We start from the raw sequence: 20,106 nt of genomic DNA, 5'->3' as shown, positions 1-20,106 counted from the left end.
TACGCGATGTGATTTTATTATTGAGTTATCTATGGTTATTAGAAACCCACATCTAAAGTAATTCAAAAGAGGTTTACAAACTTTATTTCTTTTGTGGCGACATATGAGTCATAGGACGAGGCGAAGCGAGGGCATCTCATGTCGTTGTTGTGCCTCGGAACAAGGACACCGCCTCGACACACGAAAATAACGTTAGACTACTTCTAGGCAAAAACAGTGTCTCCGGTTGGCGATCCGGACGGCGCCCGGGATGGGGACGCGACGTGATATGGCAGCACACCGCGCCATTTGCGGACAGATTTTTGTGCGCAGGGGGGCCTGGTGTGTCGCCTCACCGGCTCCCGGGCACCACACGATCGCAAGAGGGACGGGCATCGTAGAGGTTTTGGTCGGTTGGAGTCCGACACTACTACACCGCTCTTCCCCCTAGAAGCGGTGGGTGTCCGTACGGATTTCCTCCACGGAAAAAGAAAAAAAAAAAAAAAGAAAAAGGCGGAAACAATGTCGTCGTGGAGGACAACCGTCGTTCTAAGGCTAATTTGAATCTTCCGACTCTCCCTAACCCCCCACCGATCAGTGTAAATAAACAGACACGATCGCGAGCGGGCAGTTATTATCATCGAATTATTACCTCGTCATTATTTTGCGAATTAACGGAGTATACGAGTCTTTGATTTATCCGCGAGCATTCTATTATCTATCTTCGCGACTTCGATCGTCGAGTGTCTATCGACGGATCTTATAAACTGTTATAATAATATCTATTCCAAATATACTTGATCGTTGCAATAGCACTCTTTTCGACGTTATAATTTAAATTCAATCTCCTCTCACCTATCCGCCACACTATTAGCTTTCACACTACCTGCAATATCCACAATGCGAAATATTTCTAGAAAATCAGCTATATAAAAATAATTGAAATCTTCCAATTGCTACTATTGTATATTGATGAAAAATATTATTGACGAGAAGGATCTTTTGTCGGTCAGAATTATTAGGAAATGATTTTTAGTTTAATTTATAAACATTCCTGGCAATTGAATGTTTTTCTAGATCCGCACATAAATCAAGAAATCGTACGTAATCTGCACATAAACCATAGCAAATCTAAATTTGTTATTTTAACTAGTTATTTCTTACATTTACTTTTCGTTACATGAACAAAATCGAAAGGAAGAAAAATAATTTTATTAAATTCTGAAGGATTAGGAAAACTTATTTTCCCATTGCTTTCCATCGTTTTTTGATGATATAGTAACGAGATAATGTTCGTATTTTATATTATTATAAGATGTAGTGGCCATATTAGACGAAAGATAAAAATAAAAGACTTCTTAATAAATTGTATCGAGCCGATGGTTGGCTATATAACGAAATAACTATAATAATGGTGCACGAACTGTATCTACTTCTTTATTTTTTATTTGTCTTATTTGATTTATTACTATTTCAACATTTTTGCAAGAGAATTCAATTGATTATGCAATGATATATACGTTATCCAGTTTTTCTAGAAACTTCTCAAGATGTTCTTTAAGAAGAAGATATATCAGTGTTAGAATGTGCCTTACATAATATTTTATGTTTAGTTAATAGGTCCTAAATTTGAGACCGCTTTTATTGACAATTTCTTGCCAATGGACAGTACTCATTGCAAATCGTTAAACGATAAAGGATTATCGTCTCCTGTTGAGAAACTTGTAATATCGTGTCGTCCTATGTATTAAATACCAAAAAATCAGGATGATTACTACATACAAGCAAGCAAAAAGGAAAGGTCAAGCAGAGTAAACATGGAGTAGCAGCAAATTTTTATTTTAGTTCTTTGTTAAACAATGTTCTTTGCCTGAAAGGCCATTTCGTAAAATTTCCGATTTCTGCTGTTTCATTCTATTTAGTAGCCGACGAGAAGGTAGCGTCAACTGACGTTTAATACAGTTGGCAATAAGCTCCACTTTCGGCTAACCTGCTATGTGCGGGAATACTGGCACGGGAGAGGATTAAAGTTGTTCGAAAGTAGGTTATCAATATAAAATGTTTTATTGAAATCTCACTCAATTTCGATATTGACGATTGACTGACGGATATGAAATTCTTCGGTTGTCAGGTGATGATTCTTCGGTAGACAAATGATAACTAATTCTTCAATAGAGAAAATGATAACTGACTCTTCGATGGACGAACGTTAATTAATTTATTCGATAACCAAACGGTAAATATTCTCAAACTCAAACTCAAACTCGAACTCCAACTCAAACTCAAACTCATATTCCTGCTGACTTCTCTGAGTCGCTACATTTATATTCGTCGGAGATGAAAAAACGTCGGAATCTTTTTTTTGAAAATGTTTGGGAAGATCCCCAACGTTTGTTCAACTACCGACTGTATTCACAATTTAAATCGTCATAATATCGTTATAAAAACATAATATAAAAATGTAGTTAGATGAGTTTTTGCAAGATATAGCTTTTACTGGCTTTAACTGCCTTTCACTTCAAATACTGTAAACACGGTATCGAATAAACGTTTTAAATTATGCCGGTTTAAAAGAATTTATCAATTTTACTTTCGCGCCATGGATTGCGCGGGTCGCGGAACGTGACCACCCCCCCCTCCCTCTTGGGGTTCAAATTCCCAGCGGAAATTTGGTTAATCGTTTCTCTCCGTTTATTTAGGGCGGATGTTTTCGACGTTTGGTTGTTGATCCATCTGTTCACTGATAGGCTGTTGTCCGGTGTATCTGTGAGCACCATGTATCCAATTACTATTTTTTTCTTTTTCTACATTTTAGTTTTTATTTTACGCCAAAACGCGTTTACTATTACCGAACCAATTATCCAATTGCTTGCCAATAGTATTCAAAATATGAATTTTTGAAATTGTTATACCCATATAAACCCATAAATATTTTAAATATAGTATAGTATGATACCATCCACATTTTCCAGGAAGAATCATAAGATTAGCAATCATGCTAACTTCATCAGATACTAGATGTAGTAACCAATGAAGTATTTTTAATCCAATTTTAATTCAATAGCTAGTATGTTTATTTAAGTTTTTATATAAATCTTTCACCGGTGATTCGCTATTTTCTCTTCTTCGATTTCTTTGAGTTCTTTTAGCTTGTATTTTTCCAACCTGAAAACGTTTAGAATTCTTTTTCTTGTTTACTCTTTTTTTTTCTTTATTTACTTTATTCACAACCTGCTTAATTCTCTCTATTTTTTCAGAATAAATAGTTTCACCGAAAGTGTTTATTATATTTAAATTATTATTTATTTGTATAGGACGTTTAGAAATATTTCCAGTAGATTTAGGATTATTATTTTGAAATTTTGAATTATTGAATGTCTCTCTCTTTTTTACTTTCTTGACTCTTTTCTTTTCAAATTGATTTGATCTACCAAAACTATTTATTTCATAAACTTCAGTTGGTGAACCAAGATTATCTAATGATACCGAGCGTCTTGGGAGGTTCGAATTATTTTTTCCTAATACTTTTCGTGATATCTGTATTTTTGGGGAATTGTGATCATCACTGCCAGATGAATTCTGCCTCTTTAATGTTGTAGATCTAGATTTATTCTTTGAAATTTTATTAGAAACCTTCTTGCTTACAGATTCTGTTTTGGGTTTTATAGATTGAACTATTAGAGGAGATGGAGGTGTTGGAGCAGATTTTGTTAGAACATCGGAATAAGAAAGTCGCATAGGTTTAACTTCTTCTGCTACCATACAAGGTTTCTTATGTTGTAAGTCAGTTGAATTTCTAGGCAATTCTTCGGGATCTCTAATATCTATGTTTGAGAATATCGGGATCACATACCCGTTGCTACTTTGGAATATATCGCAGTCTTAAAAAATATCATCTATCTTTGGTTTCTTCCATTTGCCCGTATAATCTTCTTCTTCATCCAATTTCCCATCCATGCGTTTACCGCGGTCTAATTCTACCCCAGAATATTTGCCAGATTTGAAATCCAAATTACTCAAATTATTTAATGATTTGGCTTTGAGTTCGATAAAGTTGCTTTCTGGTAATTTTATAGAAGTTTTTGAGTGAGATACACTCACTATCTCTTTTTCTATTATATTTGAAATATTCACAAAATTCGTGGAATCTTGCTTTTGTATCCTTGCCAATTGATCATCATCTTCACATATAAAATTATCTTCCTTATCGTCTTCGAACTTATTCTTTCCCTTGACTTTATTATTTGCATCGACTGGAGCAGTATTAGATATTGCACTGTTTGACTTAATTATATCCACGTGATCAATAGGGTAACTAGTATCTTCGATTATCTTGGCTTTCGATATATCTTTACAGAATACATTGATGCGCCAAGATTTGCTAAAAGACTGATTATCTGAAATTAAATTGCATGTTTCCTTAGAAATGATAGGGTTAATTTCCTCGCTGCCATCAAAATTAATATCAGTATATATTGTAACGTTTTATTTAGTAGCCAACGAGAAGGTGGCGTCAACTGACGTTTAATGCAACTGGCAATAAGCTCTACTTTCGGCTAACCTGTCCGGGAATACTGGCACGGGAGAGGATTAAAATTGTTCGAAAGTAGATTATCAATTTAAAATGTTTTATTGAAATCTCACTCAATTTCGATATTGACAATTGACCAACGGATATGATAACTAATTCTTCAATAAACAAAATGATAATTGACTCTTTGATATACGAACGCTAATTAATTTATTCGATAACCAAACGGTATATATTCTCAAACTCAACCTCATACTTCTGCTGACTTCTCTGAGTCGCTACATATATATTCAGTCTCGCTCGGGCAACCGAGGCGAACAGATGTGTGTAAGCAAACGTGTGCTCCAGTCAAGTGATTCAGAGAAGTGCTACGAATAGTGATAGTGACAAACAATGCAACAGCAGATATCAACGATCAAGATTGCAACCAATGGAGAAAAATATTACATAAAAGGGTCGTCAGATTTACCAGGCTTACAGCAACAACAGCAAAATAATAACAACCAAAATGATATGGAAATAGAAGAAATGGAAGAGCAGCGGAGACAGGAGGAGTGCAGACACGACAACAAAATAAGTTACCAGGACGAAAACTGGAAGCTAGCAAAGACTAGCAAAAAACGTAAAATAATTCCAGGCACAAATGCTGCAGGAAACCCAGATACAGAAAAGCAGCGATGGCTGCAAGAATTACCTTTAAGAAACTCCTTCAGCTCACTAACGGAAGAAATAGACAATGACCCGACAAGCAAAACCACAACTAAAACACCTTACATATCAAAACCACCACCAATATTTGTTGAGGCCCAAATAATAGACCCGCTTATTGATCTACTAAACAATATAGTCGGGAAGGATAACTACACAATAAAACAAACAAAATTAGAACAAGTAAAAATTCAAACAAACACCCCAGAAGTTTATAGGAAAGTGATAAATGAACTAAAGGAAAAAAATGCTATATACCACACGTACCAACTCAAAACAGAAAGGAGCTATAAAATAGTTATAAGAGGTTTACATCCAAAAACTAACACAAAAAAATTAAGTGAAGAATCAGGAAAAATTGGCCATGAAACAAGAGCAATCAACAATATGACAAGATACGATACGAAGCAACCATTGCCACTATTCTTAATAGAACTGGAACCCAGAACCAATAACAAGGAAATCTATGAAATCAAAAAAATACTAAATACAATTGTAACAGTGGAACCACCACGCTACAAAAAAGATATACCACAATGCATGCGGTGTCAACAATACGGACACACAAAAAATTATTGCAACAGAAGCCCGGCATGTGTTAAATGTGCAAAAAATCACCTAACAATACACTGCCCATACACAGGAAAAATAGAACAAGTTAAATGCTATAATTGTAACGGAAACCACCCAGCCAGCTACAAAGGATGTGAAATAAGGAAACAAATACAACGTAAACTGTTTCCTCCACTTCGCAACAGATCACACAATGACCATCAACCACAACAAAGTATAACGGATAACGAAACAACGTTGAAAGCACAACACAAACTAAACGCTATAAGCAGAAACATAGATCCCCAAGGTAAACGAAGCTACGCACAAGTAACTAAAAACATTAGCAAACCAACGCTTACAAACAATCAGAATGAAAACAATAACATCGAAGACGTTACAGACATCAAAGAAATGCTCAAACAATCCATTAAAGGTATGGAAATGTTAGGAAAAATGGTAAGTGATCTAAACACAATACTAAGACAACAAGCACAACAAACAACAATCATGTTACAACTACTCACTAACTTGCTAAGTAAAAAATAGAGATGGACATTTTGAAAATAGCAGTCTGGAACTCCAATGGCTTGCAACAGCGAGCCCACGAAACTAAAATATTTTTGTATAAAAATAATATTGATTACTACTTGTCTCAGAAACACATTTCACCCTAAAAAACTACATGAAAATACCGTACTACACCATATACGATACCAAACATCCCTCAGGTAAAGCACATGGAGGAACTGCAGTAATAATAAAAAATGACATCAAGCATCACTTACATAGTCAAACAAATCAAGAACACCTACAAGCAACCACTGTCACAATACAAACCAATGACAATTACTTCCAGATGTCAGCAGTATATGTACCTCCGAGACACAAAATGACACTTAAAAAATGGGAAGAGTACTTCCAATCCTTAGGCGACAAATATATAGCGGCAGGAGACTTTAATGCAAAGCACACATTATGGGGTTCGAGAATTAGCACGCCGAGAGGTAGAACATTGGAAAAATACATTAGAAGCAGCAACCTCAACGTACTATCTACAGGAAAACCAACGTACTGGCCGACAGACCCCAATAAAATACCTGACCTGTTGGATTTTGCAGTAACAAAAGGGCTAAATGTAAGCAAATTAAAAATAGCAACCAGCCTCGAGCTTAACTCCGACCATACACCAATTATAATAGAATATACAAGCAAACCACTACTTCATAACAAGTCAGAGTCGCTTTGCAATAAAACCACCAACTGGCAAACTTTCAAAGAGCTGATCGAAAACAAAATCAACTGCAATATCCCATTGAAAACACCTGAACAAACAAATTTCAAAACAAACAAATAAAAGTGAACACCAGCAAGTGCAACCACATAACATTTACACTTAGAAAAGGAAAAACACCAGATATTCAACTGAACGGCGCCCACATAGCACAAACAAAGCAAGTAAAATATCTGGGAATAAATTTAGACACACGCCTTACATGGAAGCACCATATAAAATCAATAATAAACAGAATAAGTGCAAAAAGGAAGCAGATGTACTGGTTAATCAATAGAAAATCTAAATTAAGCACAATGAATAAACTAAATATATACAAAACAATAATCAAACCAATCTGGACATACGGAGTCCCATTATGGGGGACGGCAGCAATGAGTCACATAAGCAAAATAGAAATAGAGCAAGCAAAAATTTTAAGGACAATAGTTAACGCTCCATGGTACGTCAGAAATGAAGACCTACGAAAAGATCTAAAAATTCCAACAGTCAAAGAGGAAATCGCTAGATACGCAAAAAAGTACAAAGAAAGACTTGCAGCACACCCAAACCAGCTGGCTGCTGAAACAAATAAAACCAAAATAGAAAGAAGACTGAAGAGGAAGCATCCCGCAGACCTCGAAATAGAGATGCAATAGGAAACCTAGAAGATGGAACCCCGCTGGGGGTAACCATCCACATGCTATATTTATTTATTTTTTTATTTATTTTTTATTTTTTTATTTTTATTTTTTATTTTTTTATTCTTTTATTCTCTAAGCTATAACATTTTACCAAATGTCCTTCTGGACAAATTGTAAAAATTTAACAAACAATAACCAAAGTTGGTGGTTGAACGCTTTGTTCAAGAAGAAAAATTTACGATTTCTGTTGCCAATGATCTTATGATCAGATGGATTATTATTATCAGATGGATTTCGGAAATATTTCTATTTCTTTTCTACACCCTTCAAGCCTTAAATAATAGTCTTTGTTTATTCACGCCCTAATTCGTTATTAGCAGAATGCCCTTAGATTCGCACATTACGAACATTTTCGAACAACACGACCGAGATTCTGAAGGCAGAATATTGCAACGTAATAAAAAAAATCCAAAATAAACTAATGTGATCTGAGAGGAAAGGAAATTCGAGCAATATCTAGCTTGAAGCTGAAGCAGGCTCGATATTTGGAGAGTACGAGATGGGTATGAGATCTCGCGGTGTAGTACCATGTCTTGAGAAACCTCAGTGGATCTGATATCGTTCTTATGAGGAATTTTGGAGAAGTTGGCGGGCCCATACAGCGCAGCGACCGAGGGTAGCCGAATTCAACCGGCTGGCTGGTACGCCAAGCCCCCGGGCGTGATTCTGCGTCTGACGTAGAGTAGGTGAAAACCGGAGTGGGAAGGATGTCGGTGAAATCCGAGACAGCAGCAAGCGACCCGGCATTTTTCTCCTGAGACAAGATATCATTGCAGGAGGTTGTTCTAGGCGGGGGGGGGGGGGGAGGGGTCTGACGACAAGATGTCCGGTTCTTGCGTTGCTACCGCATTGGGTAAGCGCCCGTAAAAAAGGAAAGTTTATCGATGAGTTTAGAAAAAGATAAACACACACGAGCATAAAATTCATAAAAGAATGCTAACTATACAGTGGTCTACGTGAGACATCAAAGGGAACAAAATTGATGAAATTCCTTCTTTATTACTAGCTTATGGAGTCATTTCTGAATAGTTTGAAATTGGAAAATCTATTTGACCAGCACATAATGATGCAACTCTTGAGTAGAGAACAAACAAGGAATAGAACTGAATTGCTGACAGTTGCTGTGCAAGGTGCAAAAATAGTGGAAATCAAATAAAACACCGTTCCGTTCGCAAAAGTGCGATTCGGACTCAGAAATATTTGGGGATTGAATTTTGCGCACTTTTCCATAATGAGAAAAGTTATATTTCCATAAAGCTTCAAGTTGTCATATTCAATTGCACATTAATAATTCACAATTCGAAATACCGTGTAGCATTCACTTGAATCACTCAAGGATGAGAAGTGTTGGACATCCAAATTACGCGATAATAAATTATCAATTTATCATCTGTTGTCTATGACACATTTTCCAGTCCAAGCGGATTATGCCCCTGTACCCCAAGAGTGCAACCCCATAAGTAACCTCCTTCTAAATCTCCAACTTTTTGCAGCTACACACCACTTCCCTTGCCGGATTTCGCCGATTAATAACTTCATTTCACTTCGCGGCAGATTCTGTCCAAACGTGACCGAACGAAATTTAAGATCTCTGCCTACCGCTGTAAGCAACTAACAGGCTATTACCTTGACTCCAACAGTAGCGTTCTATACGTTCACTTGTTGCTGAGAAGTTCACGCCAATATTATTACCTATGCACTTGAACTAGTGCTATCTGTTCCCATTTTAAAACTGCTTAGGCGAAAATTGAAGCTCCTGGAATACGAACACGGTGCCGTACATATGTCTGAAGGGACAAACTGTAATGAGTATCGATTGCTTCATAGTTCAGTGGTCTGCCTTTCCTCCTTTTCTTGTTCAATTTCTCCAATTATCGAAAACCGTCTTCGATGAAGCGAAAGGATGTTATGCGAATATCGTATTACACGGGGGTTTGTCCAATTTTCAAACCGTACTGGACCACAGTTTTCATATTATAAGTATATCGTGTTATGTGGACAACATCGTCCTAATCTACTCTTTGTCCCTACGGGAATAACAGCTAAAAAATTGCTAAATTGCTTCCGTCAGAGACAGTCAAAGTGGATGGTAGTTCAATTCAAGACTAATAAAATAGAGATAGAAATTGTTAGAGCAGAGACGTTCTGGAAGAATAAACAAGAACGGAATCAAGCTTGTATCGTAATTGAGTCGTTCCGCGAGTGGTCTTGCATAGTCTGTTGTGAAGATAAAGAATTGACACAACAATTATCCAAGTTAGACACTACAGCCGATAACAGCCGGTCAACTTCTTCAAGAAATGGACCGAAGACGGGGAAAATTTACACACACACAAAATTCTATGCAACGATAAGTCCTACGTACACACATAGAAACGCGCACGGTTTATTTAGTACAGCGCAATGGTTCATTTCAATATTTTCGTCCCACGCGTTCGATCTACGAGTGTGAAAGAATCACAGCAAACGATATTCTATCTAAGAGAAGGACATATGTTCGCGCAACATATTTTCTTCCACATTTATTTAAAGATCGTACGCTCGATTTAGACTATGGAAAACTTAGGGCGAACGAGAAGTAGAACGCCAAAATTTCTTCCTATTCGACGGTACTAATTTTTCCCCAATTTCTGAGGTGTGAAAGGGGTAGTAAGAAAGGTTAGACGGGTTGAGTTGGTCAACAGACTCGCTAGGAGGAATGTCTGCAAGATTGGGTATCGAAATCACACGCATCACGGACCTTAGTTAGATACTTGGTTCGTCGCAATTGACCTGTTCAGTTGTGTTGAAAAAAGTGATATCATTATATTGGCAACATACAAACGATAGTCGGTGATTAAAAACGTATAATACGTTCTACTATTTACCAGCTAAATATGTTTCGATTTGTACACGCGACCACATGGCCACGTGTCTTCGTGTTATTCGTATACAAGTTTTTATATCAAGAAAGTTGTGGTGTTTCTTGAATAACAACGAGAACACGTTGGAAACATTCAATTTCAAAGAAATTGCGTCGAACGTGTATATCGTTTCAACTACTCCACGCTGTTACAATTTCTGTCAAGCTTTACTAGTTATACAACTAAGCGATATTTATACATATTTCTTTTTCTTTTTTTCGTTTTCTTTCTTTCTTTCTTTCTTTTTTTTTTTTTTTTCCTCATTTCTATTAATGTATCGCATTGATTGACATTTAATAAAAATAAACAGCGTTTGCAATATTTGAATCCGTTAAATGGAACATATTTCAAAATTTTCAATTTTTATATTCTTTTTGCAGAATAATGAATATATTCTCTCTGTGATTTGTGCGCATAGTGCTAGAAATTGTCGATCTATGATTTTGCATTATTAATCTATAATTTATACAAATAACACATATATAAGAAGTTAACGATAACTTTTATTTTACAGATAAATAATGGCTGATATAGAAACATATGATGATATAGTGGTACCTACCACTACAACTTTGCCAGTGGCACTTTCTATCGCAGAATTACCAGAGATCAAGTTATTTGGTCGTTGGAATTGCGATGATGTGGAGGTGAACGATATCTCCTTACAAGACTATATCGCTGTAAAAGATAAAAATGCAAAGTATCTACCACATTCTGGTGGACGTTATGCAGCAAAGCGATTTCGGAAAGCTCAATGTTCCATAGTTGAGCGTTTAACTAATTCGCTAATGATGCACGGAAGAAATAACGGCAAAAAGTTAATGGCAGTAAGAATTGTAAAACATGCCTTTGAAATAATTCACCTGCTAACGGGTGATAACCCTTTACAGGTAATGTATATATTATGGTCACCTTTTTTTTTGTAACTAATTATGGTCATTCTATTTCATATAAGTACATATGTATGTAAATAAGTAAAATTAGACTGAAAATGTGTTTACGCACCTCTATCTTTACGTTTGTACGAAGGTTCTTGTGACGGCTATCATTAACTCTGGGCCAAGGGAAGATTCCACGCGTATTGGTCGTGCTGGTACGGTTAGAAGACAAGCGGTGGATGTTTCTCCGCTACGACGAGTAAATCAAGCCATTTGGTTATTATGTACCGGTGCTAGGGAAGCCGCGTTCCGGAATATTAAGACGATTGCCGAATGTTTGGCGGATGAACTCATCAATGCTGCCAAAGGTTCGTCTAATTCTTACGCGATCAAGAAGAAAGACGAACTCGAACGTGTTGCTAAATCAAATCGATAAACACGTTATGTGAAAACATAAAATAAATGATATATCTTTAAAGTGATTCTTGTTCTATATGTTTTCCGTCCTTCTCGTTTATATAATACACGTATAAGGATACATCATGGTAAAAAAAATAACCGAATTGTTATTCGAATAAACGTTATTTGATCTTCAATTTTATAATTTTGTCCGTTAACGAAATAACGAGCGAATTCTGTTGGAAGGCTAACGCAAAAGTGAATAAAATCAACAGGGAATGATTCGATTATGATAAAGATGGAAAGGGAGACAAACGATATTTAGAAATTGCATGATTCTTTAATTTGAACATACCAAGCGTAGTTGACAATTTTGTTGTCGAGATAGCGATGTTGTAGCGATGCAGTGTTACCACTACAGAAAATATATCGTATCGTATGATTTAGAGGTTGAGTCAAATCAGATGTTGATCGCGTAATTGGTTTTTATTTCAGAGAAATAGGTCGTACATGTACGATCATGTCAGGATTATTGAAAAAGGCAATGTCTCCGTGTATAACTTAATATAATTAGTAACTTGCTGAAATAATTGGATAATATCTCTTTCATTCTCGAAATGGTTCCGTCATTTCGTTCAAAACATAACCATACCGATAACGTAACGGTATGATTATAATAAACATCCCAAACCTTTTTTTCACGTTCTGTTCAATAACAGTATCTTTTTATTCATAGTCGACGAACTTGACTGGACTCGCTGTATCTGTGAATCCTCGCGTGGAACTTCGTACATTGTATGATAGAATTTTACGGCTCGCGAATCTGATGCTACAAGACTAAATTTACAGGAAATCTATAGAAAGTTTGGTTAAGGAAAGGACCGATATTATATTACAGGTTATTTCTCACTTAAGGATTCTTAAATACTAGATCAGATAGAAACGATATTTGGACGATATTTTTATTTCGAATCGAATTACCGATATAATATGTACATATCTGACGTTGCAGAATGAAAGCGTTCCTGATATAGAGGAAAAGATAAACCAGGGACAAATATAAGAACAAATAATTCACGCAAAGAACGAAATCAACTTGATGCGCGATATGCTCGAGTACAAGCCATGGGAGAGCTTGATGGAAAAATCTCCACCGCATCAGTGGACTTGGCCCCCTCACAAATAATTTTAATCACCTTTCAAATATTTGTACATAGTACTAAGCGAATAGCTTATTGGTTAATGTAATAGAATTAAATTTTTGTTCTGCGACGCAGGTGAGAGGGATTGCAAATGCGCGTTGGTCGTTTTTCGCGCTAGCTATTCTGGCTTGAATTTCCGCTTGAGTTACAGCTTAGACGCGATTAAAAGGCGTGCAAGTCAAGCCAGAATATCGATTCGCTTCCCTGAGGACGTTTCGCCGCTTGATTTTTCCTTACCAGTTCACTTTATCAGGGTGTCACATACAACAACATAGTTCAGGTTCGGACGTGGTACTACGTAAGGATAATGCGATACAGAGCTATCCAAGGTTAATCGACGGTATTCTCTTGCGTGTTTTACGAACGAGAAAGCCGTGCGCTGAAACGGTCGATCGGCGCGTAGAAAAGTTTCGAAGAAGGAAATTTGGTTTGCGCGCGCCTTATATGATGTCAATCCGGCAGTCACAGCGCCGCAGTCGAAGCGCCACTAGTGTCTCATGGTCTTTTCCTGTTCACGCTCACTCCAAAGAAGACGCGAACGAAGTTTGTATGGTAAGGGATTCGAAGATTCGATAATTTTATTTGTTCAGTTGTGTTGAAAAAAGTGATATCATTATATTGGCAACATACAAACGATAGTCGGTGATTAAAAACGTATAATACGTTCTACTATTTACCAGCTAAATATGTTTCGATTTGTACACGCGACCACATGGCCACGTGTCTTCGTGTTACAAGTTTTTATATCAAGAAAGTTGTGGTGTTTCTTGAATAACAACGAGAACACGTTGGAAACATTCAATTTCAAAGAAATTGCGTCGAACGTGTATATCGTTTCAACTACTCCACGCTGTTACAATTTCTGTCAAGCTTTACTAGTTATACAACTAAGCGATATTTATACATATTTCTTTTTCTTTTTTTCGTTTTCTTTCTTTCTTTCTTCTTTTTTTTTTTTTTTTTCCTCATTTCTATTAATGTATCGCATTGATTGACATTTAATAAAAATAAACAGCGTTTGCAATATTTGAATCCGTTAAATGGAACATATTTCAAAATTTTCAATTTTTATATTCTTTTTGCAGAATAATGAATATATTCTCTCTGTGATTTGTGCGCATAGTGCTAGCAATTGTCGATCTATGATTTTGCATTATTAATCTATAATTTATACAAATAACACATATATAAGAAGTTAACGATAACTTTTATTTTACAGATAAATAATGGCTGATATAGAAACATATGATGATATAGTGGTACCTACCACTACAACTTTGCCAGTGGCACTTTCTATCGCAGAATTACCAGAGATCAAGTTATTTGGTCGTTGGAATTGCGATGATGTGGAGGTGAACGATATCTCCTTACAAGACTATATCGCTGTAAAAGATAAAAATGCAAAGTATCTACCACATTCTGGTGGACGTTATGCAGCAAAGCGATTTCGGAAAGCTCAATGTTCCATAGTTGAGCGTTTAACTAATTCGCTAATGATGCACGGAAGAAATAACGGCAAAAAGTTAATGGCAGTAAGAATTGTAAAACATGCCTTTGAAATAATTCACCTGCTAACGGGTGATAACCCTTTACAGGTAATGTATATATTATGGTCACCTTTTTTTTGTAACTAATTATGGTCATTCTATTTCATATAAGTACATATGTATGTAAATAAGTAAAATTAGACTGAAAATGTGTTTACGCACCTCTATCTTTACGTTTGTACGAAGGTTCTTGTGACGGCTATCATTAACTCTGGGCCAAGGGAAGATTCCACGCGTATTGGTCGTGCTGGTACGGTTAGAAGACAAGCGGTGGATGTTTCTCCGCTACGACGAGTAAATCAAGCCATTTGGTTATTATGTACCGGTGCTAGGGAAGCCGCGTTCCGGAATATTAAGACGATTGCCGAATGTTTGGCGGATGAACTCATCAATGCTGCCAAAGGTTCGTCTAATTCTTACGCGATCAAGAAGAAAGACGAACTCGAACGTGTTGCTAAATCAAATCGATAAACACGTTATGTGAAAACATAAAATAAATGATATATCTTTAAAGTGATTCTTGTTCTATATGTTTTCCGTCCTTCTCGTTTATATAATACACGTATAAGGATACATCATGGTAAAAAAAATAACCGAATTGTTATTCGAATAAACGTTATTTGATCTTCAATTTTATAATTTTGTCCGTTAACGAAATAACGAGCGAATTCTGTTGGAAGGCTAACGCAAAAGTGAATAAAATCAACAGGGAATGATTCGATTATGATAAAGATGGAAAGGGAGACAAACGATATTTAGAAATTGCATGATTCTTTAATTTGAACATACCAAGCGTAGTTGACAATTTTGTTGTCGAGATAGCGATGTTGTAGCGATGCAGTGTTACCACTACAGAAAATATATCGTATCGTATGATTTAGAGGTTGAGTCAAATCAGATGTTGATCGCGTAATTGGTTTTTATTTCAGAGAAATAGGTCGTACATGTACGATCATGTCAGGATTATTGAAAAAGGCAATGTCTCCGTGTATAACTTAATATAATTAGTAACTTGCTGAAATAATTGGATAATATCTCTTTCATTCTCGAAATGGTTCCGTCATTTCGTTCAAAACATAACCATACCGATAACGTAACGGTATGATTATAATAAACATCCCAAACCTTTTTTTCACGTTCTGTTCAATAACAGTATCTTTTTATTCATAGTCGACGAACTTGACTGGACTCGCTGTATCTGTGAATCCTCGCGTGGAACTTCGTACATTGTATGATAGAATTTTACGGCTCGCGAATCTGATGCTACAAGACTAAATTTACAGGAAATCTATAGAAAGTTTGGTTAAGGAAAGGACCGATATTATATTACAGGTTATTTCTCACTTAAGGATTCTTAAATACTAGATCAGATAGAAACGATATTTGGACGATATTTTTATTTCGAATCGAATTACCGATATAATATGTACATATCTGACGTTGCAGAATGAAAGCGTTCCTGATATAGAGGAAAAGATAAACCAGGGACAAATATAAGAACAAATAATTCACGCAAAGAACGAAATCAACTTGATGCGCGATATGCTCGAGTACAAGCCATGGGAGAGCTTGATGGAAAAATCTCCACCGCATCAGTGGACTTGGCCCCCTCACAAATAATTTTAATCACCTTTCAAATATTTGTACATAGTACTAAGCGAATAGCTTATTGGTTAATGTAATAGAATTAAATTTTTGTTCTGCGACGCAGGTGAGAGGGATTGCAAATGCGCGTTGGTCGTTTTTCGCGCTAGCTATTCTGGCTTGAATTTCCGCTTGAGTTACAGCTTAGACGCGATTAAAAGGCGTGCAAGTCAAGCCAGAATATCGATTCGCTTCCCTGAGGACGTTTCGCCGCTTGATTTTTCCTTACCAGTTCACTTTATCAGGGTGTCACATACAACAACATAGTTCAGGTTCGGACGTGGTACTACGTAAGGATAATGCGATACAGAGCTATCCAAGGTTAATCGACGGTATTCTCTTGCGTGTTTTACGAACGAGAAAGCCGTGCGCTGAAACGGTCGATCGGCGCGTAGAAAAGTTTCGAAGAAGGAAATTTGGTTTGCGCGCGCCTTATATGATGTCAATCCGGCAGTCACAGCGCCGCAGTCGAAGCGCCACTAGTGTCTCATGGTCTTTTCCTGTTCACGCTCACTCCAAAGAAGACGCGAACGAAGTTTGTATGGTAAGGGATTCGAAGATTCGATAATTTTATTTGTTCAGTTGTGTTGAAAAAAGTGATATCATTATATTGGCAACATACAAACGATAGTCGGTGATTAAAAACGTATAATACGTTCTACTATTTACCAGCTAAATATGTTTCGATTTGTACACGCGACCACATGGCCACGTGTCTTCGTGTTACAAGTTTTTATATCAAGAAAGTTGTGGTGTTTCTTGAATAACAACGAGAACACGTTGGAAACATTCAATTTCAAAGAAATTGCGTCGAACGTGTATATCGTTTCAACTACTCCACGCTGTTACAATTTCTGTCAAGCTTTACTAGTTATACAACTAAGCGATATTTATACATATTTCTTTTTCTTTTTTTCGTTTTCTTTCTTTCTTTCTTCTTTTTTTTTTTTTTTTTCCTCATTTCTATTAATGTATCGCATTGATTGACATTTAATAAAAATAAACAGCGTTTGCAATATTTGAATCCGTTAAATGGAACATATTTCAAAATTTTCAATTTTTATATTCTTTTTGCAGAATAATGAATATATTCTCTCTGTGATTTGTGCGCATAGTGCTAGAAATTGTCGATCTATGATTTTGCATTATTAATCTATAATTTATACAAATAACACATATATAAGAAGTTAACGATAACTTTTATTTTACAGATAAATAATGGCTGATATAGAAACATATGATGATATAGTGGTACCTACCACTACAACTTTGCCAGTGGCACTTTCTATCGCAGAATTACCAGAGATCAAGTTATTTGGTCGTTGGAATTGCGATGATGTGGAGGTGAACGATATCTCCTTACAAGACTATATCGCTGTAAAAGATAAAAATGCAAAGTATCTACCACATTCTGGTGGACGTTATGCAGCAAAGCGATTTCGGAAAGCTCAATGTTCCATAGTTGAGCGTTTAACTAATTCGCTAATGATGCACGGAAGAAATAACGGCAAAAAGTTAATGGCAGTAAGAATTGTAAAACATGCCTTTGAAATAATTCACCTGCTAACGGGTGATAACCCTTTACAGGTAATGTATATATTATGGTCACCTTTTTTTTGTAACTAATTATGGTCATTCTATTTCATATAAGTACATATGTATGTAAATAAGTAAAATTAGACTGAAAATGTGTTTACGCACCTCTATCTTTACGTTTGTACGAAGGTTCTTGTGACGGCTATCATTAACTCTGGGCCAAGGGAAGATTCCACGCGTATTGGTCGTGCTGGTACGGTTAGAAGACAAGCGGTGGATGTTTCTCCGCTACGACGAGTAAATCAAGCCATTTGGTTATTATGTACCGGTGCTAGGGAAGCCGCGTTCCGGAATATTAAGACGATTGCCGAATGTTTGGCGGATGAACTCATCAATGCTGCCAAAGGTTCGTCTAATTCTTACGCGATCAAGAAGAAAGACGAACTCGAACGTGTTGCTAAATCAAATCGATAAACACGTTATGTGAAAACATAAAATAAATGATATATCTTTAAAGTGATTCTTGTTCTATATGTTTTCCGTCCTTCTCGTTTATATAATACACGTATAAGGATACATCATGGTAAAAAAAATAACCGAATTGTTATTCGAATAAACGTTATTTGATCTTCAATTTTATAATTTTGTCCGTTAACGAAATAACGAGCGAATTCTGTTGGAAGGCTAACGCAAAAGTGAATAAAATCAACAGGGAATGATTCGATTATGATAAAGATGGAAAGGGAGACAAACGATATTTAGAAATTGCATGATTCTTTAATTTGAACATACCAAGCGTAGTTGACAATTTTGTTGTCGAGATAGCGATGTTGTAGCGATGCAGTGTTACCACTACAGAAAATATATCGTATCGTATGATTTAGAGGTTGAGTCAAATCAGATGTTGATCGCGTAATTGGTTTTTATTTCAGAGAAATAGGTCGTACATGTACGATCATGTCAGGATTATTGAAAAAGGCAATGTCTCCGTGTATAACTTAATATAATTAGTAACTTGCTGAAATAATTGGATAATATCTCTTTCATTCTCGAAATGGTTCCGTCATTTCGTTCAAAACATAACCATACCGATAACGTAACGGTATGATTATAATAAACATCCCAAACCTTTTTTTCACGTTCTGTTCAATAACAGTATCTTTTTATTCATAGTCGACGAACTTGACTGGACTCGCTGTATCTGTGAATCCTCGCGTGGAACTTCGTACATTGTATGATAGAATTTTACGGCTCGCGAATCTGATGCTACAAGACTAAATTTACAGGAAATCTATAGAAAGTTTGGTTAAGGAAAGGACCGATATTATATTACAGGTTATTTCTCACTTAAGGATTCTTAAATACTAGATCAGATAGAAACGATATTTGGACGATATTTTTATTTCGAATCGAATTACCGATATAATATGTACATATCTGACGTTGCAGAATGAAAGCGTTCCTGATATAGAGGAAAAGATAAACCAGGGACAAATATAAGAACAAATAATTCACGCAAAGAACGAAATCAACTTGATGCGCGATATGCTCGAGTACAAGCCATGGGAGAGCTTGATGGAAAAATCTCCACCGCATCAGTGGACTTGGCCCCCTCACAAATAATTTTAATCACCTTTCAAATATTTGTACATAGTACTAAGCGAATAGCTTATTGGTTAATGTAATAGAATTAAATTTTTGTTCTGCGACGCAGGTGAGAGGGATTGCAAATGCGCGTTGGTCGTTTTTCGCGCTAGCTATTCTGGCTTGAATTTCCGCTTGAGTTACAGCTTAGACGCGATTAAAAGGCGTGCAAGTCAAGCCAGAATATCGATTCGCTTCCCTGAGGACGTTTCGCCGCTTGATTTTTCCTTACCAGTTCACTTTATCAGGGTGTCACATACAACAACATAGTTCAGGTTCGGACGTGGTACTACGTAAGGATAATGCGATACAGAGCTATCCAAGGTTAATCGACGGTATTCTCTTGCGTGTTTTACGAACGAGAAAGCCGTGCGCTGAAACGGTCGATCGGCGCGTAGAAAAGTTTCGAAGAAGGAAATTTGGTTTGCGCGCGCCTTATATGATGTCAATCCGGCAGTCACAGCGCCGCAGTCGAAGCGCCACTAGTGTCTCATGGTCTTTTCCTGTTCACGCTCACTCCAAAGAAGACGCGAACGAAGTTTGTATGGTAAGGGATTCGAAGATTCGATAATTTTATTTGTTCAGTTGTGTTGAAAAAAGTGATAT

General features: G+C 36.4%; 3 protein-coding genes and 1 pseudogene across 3 annotated transcripts; 3 read left to right on the top strand and 1 right to left on the bottom strand.

Moving 5' to 3' along the window:
• Positions 1–2,670: 2,670 nt before the first annotated feature.
• On the bottom strand, positions 2,671–4,764 carry LOC139995006 (uncharacterized; annotated as a pseudogene).
• Positions 4,765–11,161: 6,397 nt separating this feature from the next.
• LOC139994655 (small ribosomal subunit protein uS7-like) lies at positions 11,162–11,965 on the top strand. Its single transcript, XM_072017504.1, has 2 exons — positions 11,162–11,540; positions 11,680–11,965. The coding sequence occupies exons 1-2, from the start codon at positions 11,172–11,174 to the stop codon at positions 11,962–11,964; spliced, it is 654 nt and encodes a 217-aa protein (XP_071873605.1). The 5' UTR covers positions 11,162–11,171; the 3' UTR covers position 11,965.
• A 2,390-nt stretch (positions 11,966–14,355) lies between these two features.
• On the top strand, positions 14,356–15,147 carry LOC139995005 (small ribosomal subunit protein uS7-like). Its single transcript, XM_072018107.1, has 2 exons — positions 14,356–14,724; positions 14,863–15,147. The coding sequence occupies exons 1-2, from the start codon at positions 14,356–14,358 to the stop codon at positions 15,145–15,147; spliced, it is 654 nt and encodes a 217-aa protein (XP_071874208.1).
• Positions 15,148–17,538: 2,391 nt separating this feature from the next.
• LOC139995004 (small ribosomal subunit protein uS7-like) lies at positions 17,539–18,330 on the top strand. Its single transcript, XM_072018106.1, has 2 exons — positions 17,539–17,907; positions 18,046–18,330. Exons 1-2 carry the CDS (start codon positions 17,539–17,541, stop codon positions 18,328–18,330), a joined length of 654 nt encoding a protein of 217 aa, XP_071874207.1.
• Positions 18,331–20,106: the final 1,776 nt, after the last annotated feature.

The sequence above is a fragment of the Bombus fervidus genome, chromosome 15, assembly GCF_041682495.2.
Source record: "Bombus fervidus isolate BK054 chromosome 15, iyBomFerv1, whole genome shotgun sequence".
NCBI classification, from domain to species: Eukaryota; Metazoa; Arthropoda; class Insecta; order Hymenoptera; family Apidae; genus Bombus; species Bombus fervidus.
This window is presented reverse-complemented; position numbering and strand designations above follow the sequence as displayed.